This window comes from Aulonocara sp. 'chitande type north' Nkhata Bay, linkage group LG19 (assembly GCF_057382095.1).
Source record: "Aulonocara sp. 'chitande type north' Nkhata Bay isolate Kocher_YH1m ecotype deep benthic linkage group LG19, A_spYH_male_GT1.1, whole genome shotgun sequence".
Classification (NCBI taxonomy): domain Eukaryota; kingdom Metazoa; phylum Chordata; class Actinopteri; order Cichliformes; family Cichlidae; genus Aulonocara; species Aulonocara sp. 'chitande type north' Nkhata Bay.
Genome location: NC_141362.1, coordinates 12272877 through 12296493, shown reverse-complemented (window position 1 = coordinate 12296493; position 23617 = coordinate 12272877). Strand labels below are relative to the sequence as shown.

The following is a 23617-nucleotide window of genomic DNA, read 5'->3' as shown; positions in this document are numbered from 1 at the left end:
TCACCGGGTAGAAAACCGGCCATGCATCAGCACAGAGCTGCACACGTGCATGCACAGTCGATAGAGATTGATGGAAGGGAAGGACCAATTTCAAGCCTCTTGTCACACATGCGATCAGCTGCCTCAACCTGACTGATCGTTTTTGATTAATTAGTCTATTGCAGTCCAATTTGTGCTTATTACGTGTGTGTGTGTGTGTGTGTGTGTGTGTGTGTGTGTGTGTGTGTGTGTGTGTGTGTGTGTGTGTGTGTGTGTGTGTGTGTGTGTGTGTGTGTGTGTGTGAGAGAGAGAGCGAGCTGAAACGCTTACCAGGCAAAGTTAACGGCTTTGTTTACCGTTGAGTTAATGATTGTTTCTATTATTTAATGAAACGTTTGGATGGTGAGCGCCTTTGCAATCGGTTTAACAGTGTTGTTGTACCATAATGAGCTGAGCCACTCAGCAGACGAAGTGAACTAAAGTGGTCTGAAAGACGTGAGCGGAGCCTCGATCGGCAGATTCTCGCACATCGTCCGTTCAGTTTCTTCTGCTTGCAGACGATTGCAGGGGGGAGGCGGAGCCTATCCCAGCTCTCGCAGGACAGGTAGTCAATCTGCCGCAGAAAACCATTGACACCTACAGTCAATAGAGAATGACCTAACCCCACTGGAGAACATCCAAACTCCACACAGAAAGGCCCCGGACTGCATGTGATGCGTCGGCGCTAACCGCCGCGCTGCTGCGCTAGAACATAAGCATCTATAGGATGCTGTGCAATCCCATTAGACAGATGGAAGGACGTGGGAAGTAATCTGGTTTCACCACATGACACCAGTCCGCATGCAAGTGATTGATTAAAATCATTTAAATTCAAGTTTCCCAAGTTTGTTCTGAGGGTTTAATCGACTTCTTTCACTTATTGGGAAAACTGCGGTTAAAATAATCAATAAGGAAACGGACCAGTCAGTGCAGCTTTGAGCTCAGGTGTATTGTATATGTGTCCTTGTATATGAACGATGACATAATAAATTCTGCGGTTTGTGTTTGATGCAATGCAAAGCAAAGCAGACAGTCATCTTTAAAGGTTAAACAGCGGACAGACATATTAAGCTTCTTTGCATTTGTCCAGACGAGACATTTCACTAAGAGCATTTGAATGGACTTATGAAGAGCGCTATGACTGGAGCCATGCTCTGTCTGGATGTCAGTGCAGCGAGATTTGGCTTGATTCAGGCAGTGATGTTATTAAGTTGAGTAATAAGCAGGCTCGCACCGTTTGTTCACATCTTTACTCTTCAGCTCTCTGGACTCTGGCACCTGTCTGCGGGCTGGACGAGTCTGAGGTGTTTTAATATGTTTTAAAAGCTTGTGAGGAGGATGTTTCAGTTCTCCCCTCTTATCATGGATCCCAAACTTCAAAACGTTGGCACATGCCTGCAGATGTGAGGTTGTATCTTCTTCTTCACAGATGATTTTGTTTTCCTTGAAGCTACCGTCACCCCCCTCTAAACTTGAGCAGACGTGTGTGTGAGGGGTGGGTAGGTGTGGGTAATTTGTGGAAGTGCTTGTGTGTTATGACTAAGCCGCCATCTGGCCACGAGCATACTAATAATCTAGGCTTACTGCTGTCAGCACAGTTAATGCTAGCCTTCCCCTGCTCAGTCCACTCCACAGTAAGAACTTCCAGACGTGGAGATAAAAACTGAGTGACGGAGGAAGCAACGGGGATCCCGATGCACAATGACCCAGCATGGCCATGGCATTAGCAGAAAAGGATGAGGATCCCCGGCCATGCCTTTGCCTCACCATCTTATTTGAGCTGCTTCAGAGGGGTCGGTCGCTGGTTCAGGCCTTGGGCGCAGTCGCAGCCATGTGCTGCTGCTGGTTCTGGCCGTTTGGCTGCAAAGCTGAGGAAAAATCCCCGTTCTTAGGATCTGCGCTTCTCAGGCTGGGACGGCTCCTGAAAGACAAGCTGTCCTGCGTGGTCCAGGACCTGACCGCCTGCTTGTCCTGCCAGAGAGACTCCAAGGAAGGCAAACAGCCGGTAACTGTGGGCGGATGGGCTCGTGGTTTTCTGTGTGGGGCTGGGATGGCTGATAGTACAGACTCTTCACACTTTAAGCTGCAAAGTTTCACACAACCAGCCCACATCCCTCTGTGTGCAGTAAAAATAATCTAACAAATGCAAGCATGGAGTAGTTTTACTGTCAGAGGCTCTTAGCAGTAATGAAACAACGTGTGCTTGCAGCTCTGTTTTAGGCTCGTGGTGACGGCAGGTGGAAGAAGGTAAAGAGTCATAGTGTTGGGATACACTGGGATAGTGTCTTCCCAGCGTTAATGCTATGTTGGGAGTGTACTTGCAGTGTTACTTGTTGATAAGTAGTTGCTGTCTTTGTTGCTGTATCGTGGATCCTTTGCTTCTGATTCACACAGAGTCTTTTCTGGGTCGGATGCGGTCTAGAGAACGACGTTTGCCATTACTGTGAATTATTTGTCATCGAGAGGTGTTTAACATCAGCAACAAGCATCGCCACTTAACCTTTTATTCAGTTGTGGGCATCCCTTTGAGAGGGAACAGCATAGAGTCGTGGCATTACTTTGTCTTCTGGCTTTAATGCAGTGGAGTGCATGTGAATAGCCTCGGGGGCTGAGCAGAACGGGTGTTTTAATGTGAAGCTGGCTTCATTATTAAAACACACTCCTCTCTCAAAGTCCTCGGAGACTTGGCGGAATAATATTTGTTTAGGATGAATAATAAAAGGCGTAAATGGGCTCGAGCGGAGCGCGACGGGGCCGGCCCTCCCCGCTCATATTTCTCTCTCCTCCCCTCTGCTCTGTTTGATTTATGAGTGCGCGTCTTCTTTTATTGAGCTTTGAAAAGAAGATGGCATGGTGGCACTATAGCCCACTAACACGGCAAATGAATCACCGGCCTGCCCACCGGCCACAGGCCTCCGCTCTTTCTCGCGCGCTCTCTTTCTCGGCCTCACGGTGTCATGACAAGGCTGTCATGCTTGACGCCAGCCCCGGGGGACACGGCTGTTTTTCATGCCCTCCTCCTTATCTCCTCTCTCCCCGCATTTGTTTGTTTATTCCTGCAAAGATGGGGCTCCTCCGCCGGTAAAGCGCAAGGCTTCTCCTTTGATTTGAGCAACGTTTCATCTGCAAGGCAGACTGAGCTCTGTACATAATGACTCCATCGGAGCATTAAAAGGGAGATAGAGATGCTGTTTAGTGTTTATCTTGCATCCTCCCACTCTGACAGAGCTCAGCTGTGTTTTCTTTTTCTTTTGTTTTCTCCAAGTGTTTTTGCCCAGACTTGGAGAAAATAAGTGAGACTTAATTATGCAGCGGCATGCTTTACTAGCTTACTCAATATAAAAAATATTGTACGTGCATGTGGATGTGCACACGAACTGAAAACACTGTCTCTTTAAGGAGACTGAGGACGTAGACGGATGACCGCGGGGTGAGAGGAGTCCAAATTTAAACAGAACTTAATCTCGTTTGGTGCAGTTTGTAAAGTTTAGTCCCGATATGCCAAAGCCGAGGATGCTCCTGCTCAAATCTGGGCTTGGCAGGAAGACGTCTGTTATTATGCATTCACTGAGTCTGGTGCAAATATATAAGACGAGGACTGAAAGCAGGTGATTAGCTGTATCTAGAAGCTCTGCTCTAGCTGATGATGATTGCCTGCTTAAAAAAACTGGGAAGTTTGGTGTGAAGGCTTTGCAGACAAACTTGCCCAACGAGCAACAGCTGGGGGTTAAGTTGCGAAAGAGGAAGCGCCACAGCCTTGGTTTGCATCAGGTTGCGAACTGTTGTCAGATGCCGTTCCCTTTCTCCTCCACCGCTCCCCTCCCGCTGTGCGCCGCCACCATGAGTCAAAATGAGATGTTCATGTCACGTTTACTACAAAATCATCGAGGACCTGAGAACTGATTGTGATTCCACACACCTACTGGCAGAACTTGAAACGCAGGTCTGCAGTGTTAGATGCAGTTTGGTGTCTTACACGTCTATACTGCATTTACACAGCATTTTACAACCAGGCAGGAAGCTGCAGTGCAAGTAGAAGTAAAAGAACAGTAGCAGGAAGCTATAGGACAATAACTAACCTTCCTAATTGTAATCCCTTACATTTATTTACCCGAGTGAGGTGAGAAAAATGGTTCCATTATAGTTTGTTGTTAAAACCATCCAGCATCTGTTTATTTCTGTCCACATGTAGTAGCCCGCGAGCGAGCGATGCATGTCATGTTTTATTCTTGTACGAGGCCATAGTTAACATTCCTGCACTGTTACCCCCACCCGCTCAGAGCCTCCCAGTTTTGAGTCAGCCATTCCTGTGTGTGTAGAGGTAACAAGCCAGAACAGTCTGCATTGTACTGTCGCTATTGAGAGACTGGACCCAGATACAGCCCCCAGCCTCTCAATTCAGCTCTCTGGAAATCACACCAGCGAGGTCACCTGGAGCCGAACAGGAGAGGAAGAAGCGGAGGAAGAAGAAGGAGGCATATCTGGAGGCAAACGGACAAAAGGAAGTAGGATGGATGGCAGTCTGTGGCGGTAGAGACATCGGAAGAGCAACGCTGATACGCGGCGACAGAGAGTAATAGCTCCTGGAGGAGAAATTCCCCCACAGGCCAAGTGGCCAGACCATCTGCTACGGACTGATATGCAAAACAAGCAGGCAGCAAGCACTTTTTCTCTGCCTACGCTCACAGACCAGTGGCCACTCCGCCCCAGAGGCTGAGGTGCACTGAAGTCTGAGGGTTCTGACTTGGGCCTGATGGAGAGACGGGCAACGGCGAGCTAAAGAGAAACCGCAGAAGAAGAAGGAGGAGGAAAGTTGATGAGGGTATTTGACTGATCATCAGAGGGAATTAAAAAAAGAATCGAGGCAGGTCAAGTAAACTTCAGAGCTCACTCTCTCCGAGCTGTTATGCCAATGTCCAGAGGAGGCCGGCTACGCAGGAAGAGCTGCTCGCTCGCCCGCAGGACCCAACAGCAGGCCACGGCAGCATGGAGGCTGCTCTACAGACTGCTCGTCATGGTGACTCGCAGACTGGGAGAGGTAGTGGATGTTTAAACCTTAAAATATGAGCTTCAGTAGGAGATTTTAGAGCCATCAGGATTAAACATTTAAACAGATGTAGTCTGGCTTCGCTGGAGAAGGAAACTAGGTGTAGGTTGTGCTTGATTGTTGTGTTTGGGATGTTTGGATTGACAGTAAAGTGTTTTTATTTGACTTGACGTTGGAATTAAAATCTCTGGCTTTGATTTCGGGGATCTAGGAAACGGACAGCTGGCAGACGAGCGGAAATAAAAAGAAATGCAGCTGGAAATGCATCACAGACAAAATAAGAAGAATTCTTCTCCAAATTGGTTTGAGCAGAAGTCGAAACACTATCCCCGGCTGACACCTGTCAGCAAGAAAACCTGATCAGGAATTCACAGCAGCGCTGTCAGATCCGCTTGTTTTCCGTGGCGCTCCCTGGCTTTTCTCCCGCCTCTGCTGGTTCACGTCCTCAGCTCTTAATTGGTTATTTGGGCTAGCTGTCAGGCTGTGTCGGTGGGATTGTTGTGAGGCGAATGCATTTCCCGAGTCATGACTGCGTGGCGTCCACCCACCAGCTTTCCTTCTCTCATCACGCTCCGTCCGTCATTAGCGTTGATGAAAATCTTACTAAGCGACCTGTGTGAGAGCTGAAAGTGTTTTCCCCTCCTCCCCCCACCTCACCCGGCTCCTCCATCATCTCGTTTGTGTGTGTGGGTGTGTAACAAGAATCAAGTCGGCACTTGAATGGAGGTCTCTAAAGACCTGGGCAAACCTCACCTTCGGGTGCCAGAGCTGAAATAAAACACAGTTATCTGTCTGCACAAGGATGCTCTCTCCTGTCTGGAGATACTAGCGGGCTGTTTGATGAATATGTCCTGCTGATATCCTTCAACCTTTGTGTTTCCTTCAGGCAGCCCCCCCACCGTCTGCCTCCATGGTGCATTATGGAGTTCTCCCAAAGCGTGTATCAGTGAATGAAGGCTGACTGGTGCTGTGTGTGTGGCAGCAGCATCAGTGCTGGAGGTGGATTTTATGATCTTTAAAGGGATAGCCTGTGTCAACAGCTCTACTTATGTTCCAATATCCTCGTGTTTCTTTGAATCGCTTCAGATTTGAAAGCGTTTAAATGCTAAATGACACGCGCACAGTCGCATTAAATGTTTCCTGTCACCTCAAACATGCTCAATATGACATGATGCTAGCTTTAGCTAAAGAAAAATGCTATTTGTGAGCAGCATTACTGCTGCGTTGCTGTGGTTCTCACTGCAAACATTTATACAGGTATGTCTGCAGCATGAGTGCATCTTGTGTTGTGCTCTCCACTAGGAACATTAGTCCCTACATCAGAGCACAGGGAGACTTCAAGTCCCCTCATAATTATCAGCCCACATTCAAAGACCTCCAGAGTGGAGCTACAGTGGGAGGTGGATCACTTGAAAGAGGCTTAGCCCAGACATACATAAAGGGCATGGAGAGGAATTTTTCCCCCTTCCCTTTTTCTTCTCTCTTTTTCAATCTTTGCACACGCGAACACACAGACGCGCGCGCACACACACACACACACACAGTCTTTGCTGGAGTATTGGAGGGCCGTCTCTGGAGTGACCATGTTATAATGAGCTAGCTGATGAGTCGCAAGCTTATTAATGGCAGACTTTATTATCTGCGGTCTCCCTGGGAATGGGCGGAGGTGGTGCTGGGGGGTTACGGGTCGTACCTCACACACACTGTGAGAAGATGCGTGACTCGGGTGAGCTCTCACACACTTCCTGGCAGCGTATCTGTTCTGTAGTGACAAAATGAAGGTTTTATCGATCCACGTCTGTTACTGCACAGTTTTGAGAGGGAGCTGCGACTGACTGCTTGCTTATGCAATATTTTAAATAGCAGCACATGCACGAGGAGGCAGAGAGTGCTGAGCAGCTGTTTTGTTTGGCGTCTTGGCTGTCCCGCCGTGCTGTGTTGCTGTGCAGCGGACTGGAACCTGCTATTACTGGCATTTATCAGCTCCTGCTGATTTTTTTGTGACTGGCCACAGATTACAATGCTACATCATGCCATTCACTTGGAATAAGGGGGTCTGGGCATCATGAGGCCATTTTTATCACAAGCATCAAAGGTAATTGATAGCAGCAAAGCTTGCTGCAGTTGAAGTGTTTTGCTTGACACGCCTGTCAGGTAAGAAATTAGTAGGTAGGATTTTGATTACTTGAGCATAGTTAGCAAGCACTGCAATACATGCAAACTGCAACCCAAACATTGCAACAATGGTGTAAGTTGGAAACAACAGAGAGGGTTTTTTTCCCCCTTTTGCTTCTTGTTTCCGTAGAACAGAGCAGCTCCTAATAGTTCACTTTCTGACACGATTGCTCTGAAAGTCTTACCTGCCACAGGCAAAACTTCACAGCGCGCTGCCGACGGCTGATGTTAAGTTCCCCACCCCGGGCGGTACAGTCCACTAAAATGGGATGCGAGCGATCTGCTTCTGTAGAATATTTTTGTAAATGCTGTGACGCTAAGTTCTTCATGGGGTTCCACCCATCAAAGGTGTAAGCTGGAAGAAATGACTCATTTATGTGTGGAAGGTTGAGACTTCCTCTTCATCAAACACCAAATATTTCACACTAATATACGACCACTTGGGATTTCTTGCCATGTCAGACTGTCTGTAATCGACGTGACACAAAGCTGCATAACTGTCTATTATGGATTATGGAGAATAATGAAATGTGCTGTAATGCTATCTGCTGGGATATCCAGTTGCTAATTCTGTAAAGTCTTTGATGCAAAGCCAATTAGCACAGAGTACATAACTAAATCTCAGTAACACTCTTACTGTACCCAGGGGGATCGTTGACCAAGCGCAGGGTGGAGTGATCCACGTGGTTATTTTACACAGCTTTGGGGCTGCAGTCATTAGCTGTGGATGGTTAAATGAGGGATCTTTAAATGGATCCGTGAGAGCTTGTGTTCAGGCCGTGCGTGTCATCATACAGTGCAATATCTTCTTATTTTATGCAGCTGACTATAATAATCCTGCCTAACCTACATACACCACCTTCTCTCTCTGTCGCCCCCTACAGAGCGTGGACACAGTGTGCACTCTCTACCACTCCTTCCAGGAAGGGTCAGGCTCGGGCAGCGGGGGTCTGATGGATCACGGCGGGGAACCCTCGGTGAGGCAGGGAGGGGATTTGGGCTCGAGCCCTACGGGAGACGCTGCCCTGCTCAGACCTTGCCCCAAGCATATGACGGCCACAGAGAGGTTACGCAAGGTCATCCAGGAGCTGGTGGACACGGAGAAGTCCTACGTGAAGGTGAGACCAGCAAAGAATTTCTAATATTAAACTTCACATCATGATTTAGAAAGCTGTGCCCTTATTGTAAATTGGGTTTTTTTTTTTTATGTAAGGTTACTTTAATAGATGATGAACAAGAGATCAGGAGCATAAAACAAGCATTCAGAAGAATTTGTTAGCTGTGAGTAGTCACTCAGCCTGTCTGGCCAGTCATTTTATAACCTTTTTTCCCCCACCTACCATTTTTCATTTAGTCTCCTCCCCCCACACGCCTCCTCTTCAGCCTGCAATTGAGGGAGAGGATTGTCTTCAAAGTGTGGCCTGATTTTAGGCATCTTCACCATGCAACTAGGGGAGGGGAAAGCCCATATATCAACTTAATGAGTACAACAGTCCCCGCAAGGAGTGGGGGAATTAGGGGCTGTGGTGGTGATCTGATAAGAGGTTCAAAGGTTAAGTGCTGACCACTTCTGTTTCAGGACCTGACCTGTTTGTTTGAGATCTACTTGAAACCTCTACAGAACGAAACCTTCCTCACACTGGATGAGGTAGGTGGAGAATTATTTATCCTCCTATCGCACTCAACTATCCTTCTCCTATCACCCCACCCCGATCAGGTGGGGGTGATCTCTCCCCTGACCTGGCGTCCTGGCTCCCCCTTGCCGTGGCATTTATATCATACCTACTTCCTCACTCAGCCTAATCTGCTGTAGGCTTGGTTAGCATGGGGGGGGGGGGTCTACTAGCCTTTGGACCCTTACTGGATACAGACACCCCAGGTGGGAATCGAACTTGTGATCCTCCGCTCCAAAGGTGTGTAGTCAAACCACTACGCTATCAAAAATGTCCGGTTATATTTTGGACCTCAGAGGGTTAATCCAACAACGACCAGGACAGAGAGCCCAGGGATTGAACCGGCGACCTTCCGGTTACAGGTGCGATTCCCCAACCCCTGAGCCACGGTCAAAACAGTGAAACTTAAATTAGACGTGTGTTTGTAGATGAACCGCCCCATGTTGTGTAGCTTTCTGGATTTTAGACTTATTTATTATACAGACTATATAGTACATAAAATCAAAACTCACGTTTTTTATGTAACTAAAGTGTTTAATTATGTGGGCTACAGAAAGTAATTAAGTTATAGACTATATGAAAAACATGTATACTTACTGCATTTGAATCATTGTAACCATCTGTAACCACCTGCATGTGGTTTGATTTTGCCACCCTAAGAAAACTTACGTATGCTAACTCTGTTGGACACCTAATATGTGGAGCTTTTATTATCCATCGATGAACTCTGCTGGGCCAAATCTCCCTCATTACTGCTCCAACTGCCTGGAGGACAAATTAACATTCTCGTCCGCCGACCTTCCGGCGTCTCAGAGGGCCACACCAATAAAGGGCTGCTTAAGAGCCAACCCACCTCAGCTTAATATGCCACGGCACGGCTGTCCACTGCACGTACTCTTCATTAAAGAAGGACTGTTTTTCTCCGTTTAACAACTCAACAGCATATATCGTTGCTGTAGCACGCAACTTTCCAGCTCTGTGACCTCAAACGTAGCACATCTCTCCCAAGTATTACCAAGACACACCAGCTGATGGGCCTCTAAGCATCGGGGCAAATTAAGAGGCCATTATTGGACACCGGAATGTGACCGGACACAGGACAGACAAGGGCACGCGAGCTTTTAATGAAAGGAAGTGGCGACCCTGGCTGGATGTGTCAGATAGCGCTTGTTACACAGCTGAAGTTTACTGTGTCCATTTATATGTGCTTTATTTGTGCGCGGCTGTAGCTTGTCCCTAAGTGCCTCTGTCAGAGATGGAGCCATCACAGTGGAGCTGTTATAACACTCTGGGGTGCCGTCTGCTATGAATTACAAGCTATCCTGTCTGTTTTTCCTCGTTGCCACACACTCTCTCACCCTCTGATGTTCTTTCATACGTCCTCACCTGTCACCTGTGTCGCTTCCTTCTCCTCCTCTTTCTAACTATTGTTCTACTTCCCTTTTGCCTCCTCAAAGATGGAGAGTCTGTTTGGCAGCCTGCCTGAGATGCTGGACTTCCAGAGGGTCTTCCTGCAGACCTTGGAGGAGAGAATTGCCTCGTCACCTGACTTTAGCACCCTGGAGACCCCCTCGCAGTTCAAGGTAAGCAGTGTTGGGAGGGTTACTTTTAAAATGTATTCCACTACAGATTACAAAATGTATTTGTAACGTATTCTGAATACTTTCCATTACTTAATTTCCCGTCATTATGTGGGGTGTAGTAGAGGTGACATGGGCTGCGAGATTGAGACACAGACATTAGAGCCTCTTAATGCGCGTTTTGTTTGGGTTTCCACCAAATACCAAAAATAGGGAGGACATAGCCTAACATGAAACAGGAAACGACCACACTGTAATCCATTTATTTCAACAAAGTAACTGTATTCTGAACCTTTTTAAACGGTAACTGTAACAGAATACAGTTACTCATATTTTGTATTTTAAATGCATAACGCTGGTACGTGTATTCCGTTACTCCGTTAGGTAGAGAAACGTCACGCTGTTTGTTAAATATCTAAAGATTCAGTCCCGAATCCACACAGGCTACAGAGAAAAGAGAGATCTTTCAGGTGTTGGGTTTTAAATAATTGAGGTGGTGCAACAGAAGCGTCATCGGCTGATTTATGGCCTCAGTGTGAGGTGGTGTGAGGTCTATCGATCGCGGCGGCGGTTCACTGGTCGGATTGTGAGCTGCTGAAAGCCAGTGTACTGAAGAGGCTGGGTGAGAGGAAGAGGACAGAGGGGGCATTTTGAAGGGAGGGCACGGTGATTCAGTCGTGACTTCACATGTTCACACCCTCCAATCCTCTCTCGTGCTTTGTGTTCACACTGGTGTTTTTCCCCCCCCCCATCTCTTCACAGAAGCTGCTGTTTTCCCTCGGGGGTTCATTCCTCTACTACGCCGATCACTTCAAGCTCTACAGCGGCTTCTGTGCCAACCACATCAAGGTCCAAAAGGTCCTAGAGAGAGGTACAACACACATCTTAATATTCTGCATAGTAACGAGAAACAGCATGCAAAAACAAACTAATCCACCTCCGCTAAATTTAGCTTCCGTGCTCCTGTGTTGCGTCAGAGGAAGCTCGGCCGCTCACGGCTGAAGGTTCGGTCTTCTCTTTTGGGAAGCAAATCAATTATGTATGAAAGTAAATGTCCCAGAGTGAGACGGTGGGTGAAAGCGAGGTGAGCGATGCCTCTCCAGTTTAGCACCAGTCCCGCTCCATCTCCAGCACCACGCACGAAGGAGCACACTGCTCTCCACCTTTCAGTTTGTGATCGACACTTTCAAAGCATTATCGCCCTTTTCTCCTCAAACAGATGATGTTTAAACAAATACATGCACATATAAATATTCTGGCTTTGGATAACCTTGTCCTCTAACAGCAGATGTGTGACCGTGACAATAACTCTCGCTTCTCCCACAGCATGTGACGCTGGAGAAATTTTAAAGTTGATTTATGCCTCCTCAGATGTTGGCCTTTCCGCCACTATTTGGGATGAATGCCCAGTAGAGAGAGAGGAGTGTAAGTAGATTGGCTTCTTAGCTGACGGGGCTGTGTGGGAGGCTGTGTGGGATATTCCTCGAAGGAAGCAGCAGGGCTGATCTTTAATAGGATTAGATGGGACAAAATCACTAAAGTACCTTGAGGATGGTTAACCAGCAACACTTGAAAGCGTTTTAGGAACAGTCAAAATGATTTGATCTTGTAAATTATGTTAATGATATGCTTAAAAGCAGGCTATAAAAAGATGTTTTGCTGCAGAGGTAAAGCCTCCTGTTATTTTTTGAAGATGCAGATTATTTTTTTAACCAATTGTTCAGATATGTAGATGTATTAGGTAAAAATTTCCCCCCATAAGCATCTGTGATTTTGGCGTAGTGATTATTCCTGAGTGCTTCAGCATGCGGGCGGTGCTAGCTTGGCACAAAATGGTTCCAAGTGTTTGAGTAAGGGAAATAGATGCCAGATATTCACCGGGTTTGTGCACCCGCTCTTTTAGCCAAAGCTTTAAATGACGGGTTGTGCTGCTCACAATTGACGACTGCAAACTGATATTTGAGCAGGAAGCATAATATTTGCTTAGTACGGATAAAACAGCCGAGTAGAACATAAGTGACGGCGTGCGAGTTTCTAGTTGGCTCAGCAAAACCGAGAACACCCAGCGCACCTCTGGTCACGAGCAGCTGATCCACAACACATCACAGAAATCTGCGGCTGTTGTGAGTCCTTTAAGTAATTATATACTCATCTCTGTCATCTTCATCCCCCCTCCTCTTCTGCCACGCCATGGGGCCCGGGTTGCCTTAGTTTCTGTTTATTTGTCGACTCGTTAATTGCCTGCCAATTACTCTGCGAGGCGTCGACGTGGCTGCACGTCTGTGGCTGGCAGTGCTATAATTAATACTTTAATGGCCCCCCTCGGTAACGCTGTGGAAGCATAGCGCTCGGGGAAAATGTCAGCACCTTTACCGAAGGCCTGCTCTGTCTTATACCTGCTGTTTCACGTTAACCATGCGGCCCCAACTTGGTGTTTTACCAGATTTAATGTTACAGCATCAAAGATTTACACTTTGATACCACAGTGGTCGTAGCAGGTGGAGAAGCTCACACTCCCCCCTGCTGGAGACGCATTATTGCACCGCGATTCTGCACTGACCCACATTTGCTTTAGTAGGTTAGAGCTTAATAACGTAGCCACGGTCCGAAACATAGACCAGAAGCAAAGAGAACAGACGGCTTAAAAAGATCCAGATTAAGTCTGAGTGTTTCTTTCCTTTAGCCAAGACGGATCAGACCTTCAAAGAATTCCTCGATGCCAGGAACCCCACCAAGCAGCACTCTTCCACCCTGGAGTCCTACCTGATTAAACCAGTGCAGAGGGTGCTCAAGTACCCCTTGCTGCTGAGGGAGCTGGTCTCCCTTACCGACGGCGACAGCGAGGAACACTACCACCTCACCGGTAGGAAGGCTGCGTGCAATCAAGCGCTGTGCTATAAACAGGCCGTGCTGACACTCGGCATTTCGGTGTCACGTTAGTCGCACGTGGAAACATTAAGTGATAACCTTTGGCATTTTTCCAGTACAGGGTGAACACAGTCACCCACAGGGTCACGACTTGGTCCTGTTAACACTCTGTTGTGTCTGCAGAGGCCCTGAAAGCCATGGAGAAGGTGGCCAGCCACATCAACGAGATGCAGAAGATCTACGAGGATTACGGCTCCGTGTTCGATCAGCTTGTTGCCGAGCAGACTGGCCACGATAAAGAGGTGAATTAGTGTATTTTTGGTGGAGTTTCCATCAGTACATCAGAGCGCAGCAGTTTAGGTGATGCGCACGCCTCTAGGGTCTGAATACATTTATAAATTGATGTAATATTTACTCAAAGCCAAATCATGTTTTCTATGTTCACGTATGCTTTCAGTGTTTTTAAATTTGCCTGAGCTTTGAGCCTGTGCACAAACCCGAGTGTGCAGTGCAACTCCATTCACAGACACGCTTAGCCTGAGCCGTAAAAAGCTCAGCGCCTGCCTCGACTCTCTCTTAAACTGTCTGCCGTCCCTTACGCCTCTCTCAGGTCACAGAGATCTCTATGGGAGAGTTTCTCATGCATTCCTCTGTGGTCTGGCTCAACCCTCATCCGTCGCTGGGCCGCATGAGAAAAGACCCCGAAATGACCGTGTTCGGTGAGTCAGCCCTTTTTATTTTTCACCATTTCCCTTAATTGTCACTCGTGGATGTTTGCATCAGAGAAAGTGAATCGATATAAACCAGCTGTATTGGGTTTGCTGCACAGAATAGTGTGCAGGAACAGAATTTTAATATCCACAGCTGTAACGCTGATATATGCTTTAAGGCTTCAAGCTGGCATTTAAAATGCTTCTGTGGTTGCGCTCCCTCAGTCGGCTTTCCCCAAGAGGCATGCACAGTCAAATCCAAGACGCTCATGTGTTCTCTCGCGCTCTCTCACCAGTGTTCAAGAAAGCAGTGATATTGGTCTGCAGGGAAAACAACAAGCTGAAGAAAAAAATGGTATGTTTGTGTCACGTTCCCACATCGAGTGCGTTTGGTGTGAAACGTTACATTTTCTCTCTTACCCCATTTTTCTTTTTTCTTGTAATGCCAGGCCAACCCTCGTTCGGCGCTCTCTCACGGAGATTCGGACCCCTTCAAGTTCCGCTGGCTCATCCCGCTCTCGGCTCTGCAGGTCAGATTGGGAAATACTGCAGGTAAGAGGCCGACACGCTTCCAAATTATCCCCAACAAATCACTCACAAAGTACATCCACTAAATCTCTCTCCTTTCATATTTCCCTCAGCCCATTCGCATTACCCACACACCCACATTTCTATTCAGCTTCCACCCCTCTTATCTCCCTCTGAAACCATAAACCATACACGCACCACATGATTAAAGGCCTCTCATTTATTTCCCGGCTCTCCTAGGAACAGGTACGCAGAGCAGCTATATCTGGGAGCTGATTCACTCCAGGTCTGAAGTGGAGGGGAGACCAGAGACAGTCTTCCAGCTGTGCAGCAGGTCAGAGATTCAGCGTTTAGGTGAAATCACAGCTTTCTAAAAACGCACCGATTTTAAGTTAATGCTACACTGGGAGCATCGTGACATGGTGCGAAAACGAAGTCAGACAGCAAAAGAAATACGAGCAGTAAAATATTTTGACAGGTCGTCAACACAAAGGAAAACTCTGCAGACTAGTTTAGTCGATACAAACTGTCATGATGTTTGCAATGAGCAGTTTGTAGATCACATTGAATGTCGGCCTCTCGTCCAAAGATGTTTGGATAAACTCTGGTTTTTAGGAGCCGTCACATATTTCACACGACTGTCACATTAATAATGACCCAGAATTCTTAAAGAATATAGTCTATCGGCTGGAAATGGTTAATTAAGTTTTCTATTAATAGAACATTTTATCCATAATGTTAGATAATCAAATAAAGCTACTTCTTCTCTGCCCCCCAAAAAGACCCATTTCATACAAACAGTCTACATGGGAACTGTAGCGAGAGAGCCTGTGACTAAATCGGTGATTCTCATTACATACTATGAAATCGGGATCAGTCCTAATAAATTACATCAGTAATTTTGCCGGGGACACAACGAACCCTTCGCAAATCTTAATCTATATTTAGCTTGTGAAATCAAACTGAGCATGCCCCGTTCTCACGTTACTGCGATACCTCTGGTTTCTTCTCAGTGTGCCTGAGAGCAAGGTCAGCATCATCAAGGTGATCCGCTCCATCCTCAGGGAGAACGTGAGGAGGAACATGAAGGGCGAGGGCACGCTGGAGAGGAGCTGTAAGGAGCACCTGGCTCCTCTGAGGAGCACCCTGCCTTCCTCTGCCAGGCTAGGTGGGTTTCTGAAGCGTTCTTATGGAGATCTTTCATCCAGTTTAGGTTGTATGAAACACTCCACACTCATTTTTAGTACCAGGCACGTCTTCCTGGGAAGGTTTCCTGTAAAAACATCTCTTTATAAAAATAATTCTTGTCGACTGGAATTTGAAGTCATTTGGCCGCCTAACGCTCGGCTGGCACTCGGCTGCTTATGCTGCAAGTGTTCAGCTCAGATAACAGTGGAATTTCCATCCCCACCTTTGTTTCTAGGTTCCTCCAGAGCTTCCTGGTTGTGCAAGCAGCCGCCTGCAGAGCTCTCCACCCAGGGCGAGGCTCCGAAGCTCGGGCCAGACTCTGACGAGGGAAGCCTGAGCAGTGGAACCTACAGTTTGTCCGGGGCTCCTCCAGCCCGCGTGTCCTCAGACTCGCCCATCTTTCCAGTCCAGCAGAACTGGTCTCAGACACACTGCTCCAACTCTCAACCCCGCTCCACCTCTGTGAAAGAGTCTGACATTTTGAGCGACGACGACGACGACGGCTTTAGCGAGGGGGGGACGAGGAGGGACAGCGGAGACAGCAGCTCCCCAACTAGCGCAATTGAAGCTCAGTTTCTCCAACTTAAACTGTCGGAGGATTCTGCATCAGAAGGTGCACCGGCCCCCCGCGTTCAGCCCGAGGGTGTTGGCGACACCCCGGAGATGCAACCCAAACTAGTGCGAGGCCACTTCACCGCCGTTAAGAGGAAACCGTGCAGTTTCAGGAGGAGCCCGGGAGCCCTGTTGAAGATGAAGGAGCAGAGCAGGTCACTGGACAGCCAGACGGATGCAGCGCTGCCGTGTGGAGCCGTGGACCTCAACACGTTGCTGGAGAGAGAGTTCAGCGTCCAGAGTCTGACCTCAGTAGTGAACGAAGACTGTTTCTATGACCCAGCTGAGAGCGGTGCCACCGGCGCCTCGTCTCAGGTGTCAGCATAGACGGGGCATACAGTACCTGGGCTACTTTAGTGGCCACCGAGGCGATGACTGCGAAGCTGTGCATGAACTTCAATGCCTTACAGATTTAAGTCTCACACTCGCCCACACAAGGTTAGATGCAAACGACGTGTTCTGATGGCAGCTCGTCGGCTGGGACTGTGGCTTTCTTCCCCTAGAGAGGCAAAGCGCAGTGATGATGACTACAATGAATCTGCCAAGCACTGATGTGTGTCTGCATCGTCCTCAGCTCTCTGGGCTCTGCCTCCTCCCCACAAACCATCAGTGCGACGCGTTCCATTCAAGTTTGCCCCGCAGCTGCTGCTGATTGGCAGTTTTTATTCGGTTCTTGACCTTTTTCACGAAGAATGTCCTCGTCTGTCACTCCCAAACGTTGAGAGGCGGTGAAATCCACAGGACGCTGAGTTGAGTTTCTCAGGCAGACACTGGTAATTCGGCAAAGCTTGCCAGGCAACAGGCTTTTGTATCGATTCTGTGAAACCAAAAGAAAACGATTAATACACCGAACGTTGTACGAATTTCACTTTAGTACAAATATGAAAGGAGGCACTGAAGAAGAAAAAGGTGATCACAGACGCACCCACAGAGCTGCAACGGTCAAGTGAGACTTCCTGAGAACAGGAGGCATCAACTACGCCTTTTTTTGCTGTATTTTGTGCACTAAGAGTACACTGTTTGCCTACATATTTGAAATATCTGTACAGGTTGTATTGTTATTACTGCTGTTTTTAATTTATTTCTGGGTTTCATTATGTTTATTTTATCCTCTTTGGGTTAAGGCTTGAACTCGAGGCTACAGATTCGGTCGACTCTTAAATGAGAGAGAACAGTTTGAGAGTTAATCACTTCATTTTTAAATGCAGCTACTGGATTTGGTTGTGTTTCGCTCCAGATTGTAATTTCTTGCATTGGGATGTCCATGTTTTTACTCAGATGACCGATTTAAACTGCAATAATGTTTAAAACCCGATGATTTTAATGTTTGTATGTATCCTGTATATATAATCTTTTCTATCTTTGATACGTTTATGTATACTCATACATACTTGACACTGTACAGAAACGAAACAGGATCTTGCAGTAACACAGTTGATATTTTTGTAAAGAGCGTTTGCCATTACATTAAGTACATGTTTGTACTAAAAAAAGGCAAACCACTACATGCTTTACCCTTTCAGCTGAACTCTACCATGCCTTTAATGCTAGCATACCAATGAATGTGAATGCTCCATTCTGATGGAACTGTTTTATAAATAAAAGTATATCTGTGAAAACCATCTGGGAAAGTGTTTCCAGGCTGCCCTTCAAAGCGTGCCACTTCAGTTTTGCATGTCCTTTATGTTTCATCTTAGGCTCAGTCCCAGGGCTGGGCTTGATGGACGGTCCCCGATTAGCTGTCATATGATCCTGACGTTGGAAGCATACGGTGTCTCCTCAGAATACATAATTACTTGACAGAAGTGGGCCACGGCTACACGAAGAAAGACTTGGCAAAAGGCAATTAATCTCCGTGATGGGAAAATATTTGTTTGCTCATTATTTAGCATCACCGAAAGCACAATTCATTCGTCTTGTTAATTTCCCCCACGTAGCCCTAAATGCATAGCTCGACAGATCCTTCATTTTTGAGACATTTGCCAAACAAGAGGAGAATGTGGAATTAAATCCAGCAGCTTAAAGCAGACGGAAAGCCTGCAGTGTAACAACCACCGAGCCTCTAAGTGATAATGATGTGAAAATATTTCACACTGAAGGTGTTAAACTCTAGCTGGAGTTGGCCGATATTAGACACAATAAAAGGTTATTGGTCACACCAGAACAGGTCCAGCAAGAAAATATGAGGTGAAGCAATCTGACATTTCCTGCTTAAAAGTTCCATACTGTTGCTTTAACAGCACCAGGGGAAAAAAGGACGCTGCAAGACTCTTCTAGCACTTTGGCCATTGCAGAGTTTCACTGAGAGTTTTTAATGATACAGCGCACAGCCGATCATTCAAGTAACTGTGCACGGACAACGGTGCTAGAGTAACAGGAAACCTGCTGTGCTCTTTTATTACCTAAGAGTTACTGGAATTTACAGTAGGTGACAAATCACCATGGCATGAATACGTCATGAGGCTGGTTCAGTGGCTGATGGAGCAACAAGGATACAAGGTGTACGGTTCTGGTTGGGCGTGATTTAGGAGAGGCTCTTAAACGGCTTAGAAAGCGTGCTAAAAATGACTGTGGACCAAAATAACGTCATGAATGACTAATGTCAAATATCCTGCAGAGACCTCCTTAATAATGAGGTAAGAAGACTGTACTCCAACAATGGTAGAAATATTGTGAAGTTATGTTAAACTACACTACAGTCAGTTTATTAAATACATTTCTTTTTGAATTACTCAAGTAAAATGGCCAAATAGACAGCATTTAAAGTGACCCCGCCTCAAGCTGCTGTAATTTGAAGTTATTAATGCATCTGTTGTAACACTGATAGCGGAACATGACTCGGCTCTAATATTTCACTCTTAACACCAGGGCCGTGCAGAGACCTTTAAGTTAAAAAGGGGCACATTGAACCAGGCTGAATAACAACAACACACATTCATCAAGAATCTAATATGGGATCGCATCATACTATATCACTGTTGTGAGGTGGCGACAAGGCAAAGCAAACGTAGCCTATGTTTTACCTGATGGGTACAATGTTGCTGTTGAGGGGTTTCTGCTGCTCCTGCTGCTGATGGTGCTGGAGGGCAGGGTTGTGCTGATCTGAGACTGTAGACATTAAAAAGTCCATAGGAGAGATGGTAGCTGATTCAACAAGTGTCATGAGAGAATAACAAAATGCAAAGATTGGAACCATAAGGCAATAAAAAACTGTGAGAAATAATTTAGGCTCTGCCTGTGAATCACTCTTTGCTTCTCTTCTTCCTTCCATCCCATCATTTCATATTTCACTCTCCACTTGCTGTCCATCTGAGAACAAGGCACAACTTGCTATTGCAATAAACTATAATCTAATTATCCACACCTAACAACTCTTGCACTTAATCTAAAATTAAATGATGACAGAAAAATGTTATAGCACTGCCTTTGGTAGCCTCACACAGCTCCTACTGTTTCCTCCTCATGTCCTTACCAGCCATGTCTGCACAATGTTATATCATGAGTAATAATTTAAAATAATCCATATACATAAAACAAACACATGCACGCACACACAGTGACATTTTAGACCTTCTTCAGAATACTGTATATACTATGGGCATCATGGTGCTGATCCAGAATCCTTACATTATTATTTATTACTAGAGCTACAATAATAAAGCAATGAGGAGGGGGAAGTAATAAATATGAAATAATGTCATTATGATGATTCTATTTGTTTCACTATCCACTCTGTGCAGGGCAAAGCTTTTTACATTTTTAAACAGATACAATAATTTTACTGCTGTAAAATCCAAATTTTGTCTTATTTAGAATATAAATCTAATATAATCTGTTTCTTAATGTATGTTCTTTAAAATAAAGCATGTGTTTTTTTTAAAATATTATAATAATGCATAATTATGTGGACATGCATATTAGATCGTTTTTTAGTGAAATATAATCCCTCCAGAAAGGCAGGAAAAGCCCGGAAACTTGCTTTAAAACTAAACATGTTCCCTAAAACGGTGACAGAGCTACAGACCCATGACAGCCTTACACAGCTAGCAGCTATGACCAACACTACCTGTGCAGTTAATAACAGGTCAGTTAATGTTTGTTGTTGCACACACAGCACGCTCATTTCTTTCTGTTCGTCAGTTGCCACAAGACAACTTACCAACGTGTACATAATAAGCCAATACTCCTGTGTGCTATACACTACAGTGTACGCTGTACACCTACTTACTGGTTTTGTCGCATCAGTCTGTATGGAAGAAATATAGTAAGTCTGTGTCTCTGAGTTAACTTGTGTTTCTCCTACAGCTCCGGACCGCAAAAAATGCGCGTGCTCTTTGTGAGCTCGTTCCCGGCTCGTAACCAGCGCGTTCTGCCGTCAAGGGCGATCATTGGTTAATAGTGATCATGTGACTGATGCAAGCCAGATCCTTTTATTTAGCAAAACTGTGACTAATAGTATACATTATTGTTGAGGGGCACAGACAGGACTCCGCACGCCCACACACATAAATTTTTTTTATAAATATATATATATATATATTTTTAAAGTTGCCTCAACAAAAGGGCACTTTGGGCACACATCAGGAAAGGGGCGGGTGCTCAAGCCCCCCCCCTTCTGCACGTGCCTGCTTAACACTTCTGCACTTTTACTGAAGTGAAAAATTTCAAACGCAGGACTTTGTCAGTGACCGTGGTTCAGGGGGTTGGGAAGCGTATCTGTAACTGGAAGGTCGCCGGTCCCCGGGCTCTCTGTCCTGGTCGTTGTGTCCTTGGGCAAGACACTTTACCCTATCGCCTACTGGTGTTGGCCAGAGGGGCCGATGGCGCGATATGGCAGCCTCGCTTCTGTCAGTCTGCCCCAGGGCAGCTGTGGCTACAACTGTAGCTCGCCTCCACCAGTGTGTGAATGTGAGAGTGAATGAATAGTGGCATTGTAAAGCGCTTTGGGTGACTTGAAAAGCGCTATATAAATGCAATCCATTATTATTATTATTATTATTATTAATGGTGTCATTACTACTTTAATGTACATTACTATCAGTGGAAAATAGACTCACACTCCAGTTAGCCTCTGTACATCAGTGTAACCCAAGTGCAGACTTTCTGCTTTAAAGTCAAGGAGTTCAACACAAATACTGCATGCTACAAATACTGCATGCTACAAATACTACACCTGGTGAGAGAAGTTCATTTGTTATTTCATGACAAAAGAAGATAAAAGATCTGCAGCTGACTGGTGCTAAACTTTTTTAAGCAGCTTTCATTGGAGCTCTCGAAATGACAACACTAAGCTGAAGAGAAAACTAAATCTTAGAAACAATGACTGCGACACCAAAAGAGCGCAGAGAGCACAGTAGGGAGCTAAAGTGCATGATAACAGAATTATTTCCATGATTAATAAGAACAACTTTACAACATCTAACCAAGACAAAAACACTCTGCAGGAAGCGTATTGAGTCTACAAGAGGAACTTGCTGCACAACTGACCAGACAGAGCTTCACAGTGCACGTGCATAATGAGCCAAAGAAAACCACAAAAGCAACTCAAGATTTTCTCAGTACTTAGGCTGTATCCCAATTCAGGGTCTGCAGCCTTAAAGTACGCAGCCTCAACAATCCTCAAGGGCCGCGTACTCAAAGACCGCTAAGGCCGGAAGTGCGAGGCTTGTGTAATGGGACGGTCTAGCCTCCGTTGCGCTGACACTGTTGTTTGTCAATAAAGTAAAAAAATTTTTTTTAAAAAGCCTCCGTTGCGCTGCCCAGTTTGCCTAGCAACCATGATACTAACAGCTGGAAACGTGTCATAGCTCTGACAGAAATGAAGGAGAAACTCTTTTGTTCATTTGTTTGTTTCTACATGATCTTTGATCATTCTCTACAGCGTACATTTTAAAGTAAAGGCTTTAAAAACAAGTTAGTACAAACGTCACTAATGTCACATAACTTTGCCGACATGTGGCCAACAGCAATGTTTAATGTTCTTCGTTATTAAACATTTGCACATAAATAAGTGACATAATATTCAGTACTTAAAGTTTACTCTTCGGGCGCCCCTCATCCGCCCTTTTTTTGTGCAAATTTATCCACACCCATCGCCGCGCTATGCATTCTGGGATATGTTGGGCCACGAAGTCTACACTGCCACAGCCTTAAAATTCAGGGAAATGAAGGACGCATTTGAGGGCCGCATTTCGAGCAGCCTTTGAATTGGGACAGCCTTCGGCGCGCCGCTGTGACGTAATCGGCCTTGAAATGCGTACTTTAAGGCTGCAGACCCTGAATTGGGATACAGCCATAGAAATGAGATATTCTTCAGCATCACCTGATCTCAACCCACAAACAAGCACCTGAAGGCGACTGCAGGACATCTCCAGAAGGAAAAGCAACTGAACTTCAGGCAGGAATTACTTAGTATTAAAAACAATCCTTATATGTAGAATTATTACAATAATCCTGTTTGTCAAATAGGTTTTGAGCCTCTGAAAAAACAAAAAAGCATGCAATTCATGCAAAATGTTTGTTAGACCCGTTGAATTAAAGCTGAAAGTCTGAACTTTAATCACACTGTGATGATGTAACAGTAACAGCACTACAGACACTGTCCAAAAACAAAACCATCGAGTTTATGATCATAACTCATACAGGTGCCCAACACGAGCTCAGCCAGCCCCACATTTAAAAATGAATAATATACACATTTTAAGAACTTTGATAAGCTGGATGCAGAAATTACATAATTTCTTTTTAGATAAATATTTATCTACTTTTACTGTAGCATGATGTTGCAGTACTAAGTTTACTGCAGCCATGCTGACGCTGTGTACTAATTAAAGACCAAATGAAACTAAATTTTTGATCCAAAAATATAACAGGTGACTTTCCTGACCAGCTCATCAAGTTTTCACTCACCTGTAGCTGCGGGATGACGGTCTTCACACAGCTGTGGTGGACACGGTGCCTGATTGGCCGCTTCTGTACATTATTCAGAGTATAATTGACTTTGAGATATGATGCGTACACTAATGCTCAAAGGTATCAGACAAACCAAACAAATGCCTCTACGACCGCAGCCTTGCATCTTGTTAGTGGCTAATTATCTTCCTCCTCTGCGTGATGCAATTCCTCACCCTTCAGTCCTCCTCCACACGCCGTCATCTACCAAAATAAAAGCTTATCGTAAGAGCAGTTTATTTTGGGGTGACTGAGCAGACTGAACGG

At 45.8% G+C, this 23617-nt stretch overlaps 1 protein-coding gene and 1 long non-coding RNA gene across 3 annotated transcripts in view; one reads left to right on the top strand and one right to left on the bottom strand.

The window, feature by feature from the left end:
* tiam2a (TIAM Rac1 associated GEF 2a) overlaps positions 1-18036 on the top strand; it is a 60669-nt gene extending 42633 nt beyond the window's left edge. Inside the window, exons 16-27 of one of the 2 annotated variants that reach the window (XM_086275581.1) lie at positions 8125-8358; positions 8820-8888; positions 10371-10496; positions 11256-11364; positions 13177-13356; positions 13545-13663; positions 13972-14080; positions 14368-14426; positions 14521-14623; positions 14840-14933; positions 15613-15767; positions 16023-18036. In XM_086275581.1, the coding sequence (XP_086131707.1) occupies positions 8125-8358; positions 8820-8888; positions 10371-10496; positions 11256-11364; positions 13177-13356; positions 13545-13663; positions 13972-14080; positions 14368-14426; positions 14521-14623; positions 14840-14933; positions 15613-15767; positions 16023-16726 (2061 nt within the window). In that variant the 3' untranslated portion in view covers positions 16727-18036. Of the gene's footprint in view, positions 1-8124; positions 8359-8819; positions 8889-10370; positions 10497-11255; positions 11365-13176; positions 13357-13544; positions 13664-13971; positions 14081-14367; positions 14427-14520; positions 14624-14839; positions 14934-15612 lie in introns of both variants that reach the window. The other variant, XM_086275582.1, reaches the window with a different exon arrangement.
* Positions 8938-23283, bottom strand: LOC147306618 (uncharacterized). The gene is made up of 5 exons (XR_015126452.1): positions 20628-23283; positions 19423-19507; positions 15596-17216; positions 14492-14595; positions 8938-11354 (listed from the first exon to the last, which is right to left on the bottom strand). It is a non-coding gene; the product is annotated as an uncharacterized LOC147306618 (long non-coding RNA).
* Positions 23284-23617: the final 334 nt, after the last annotated feature.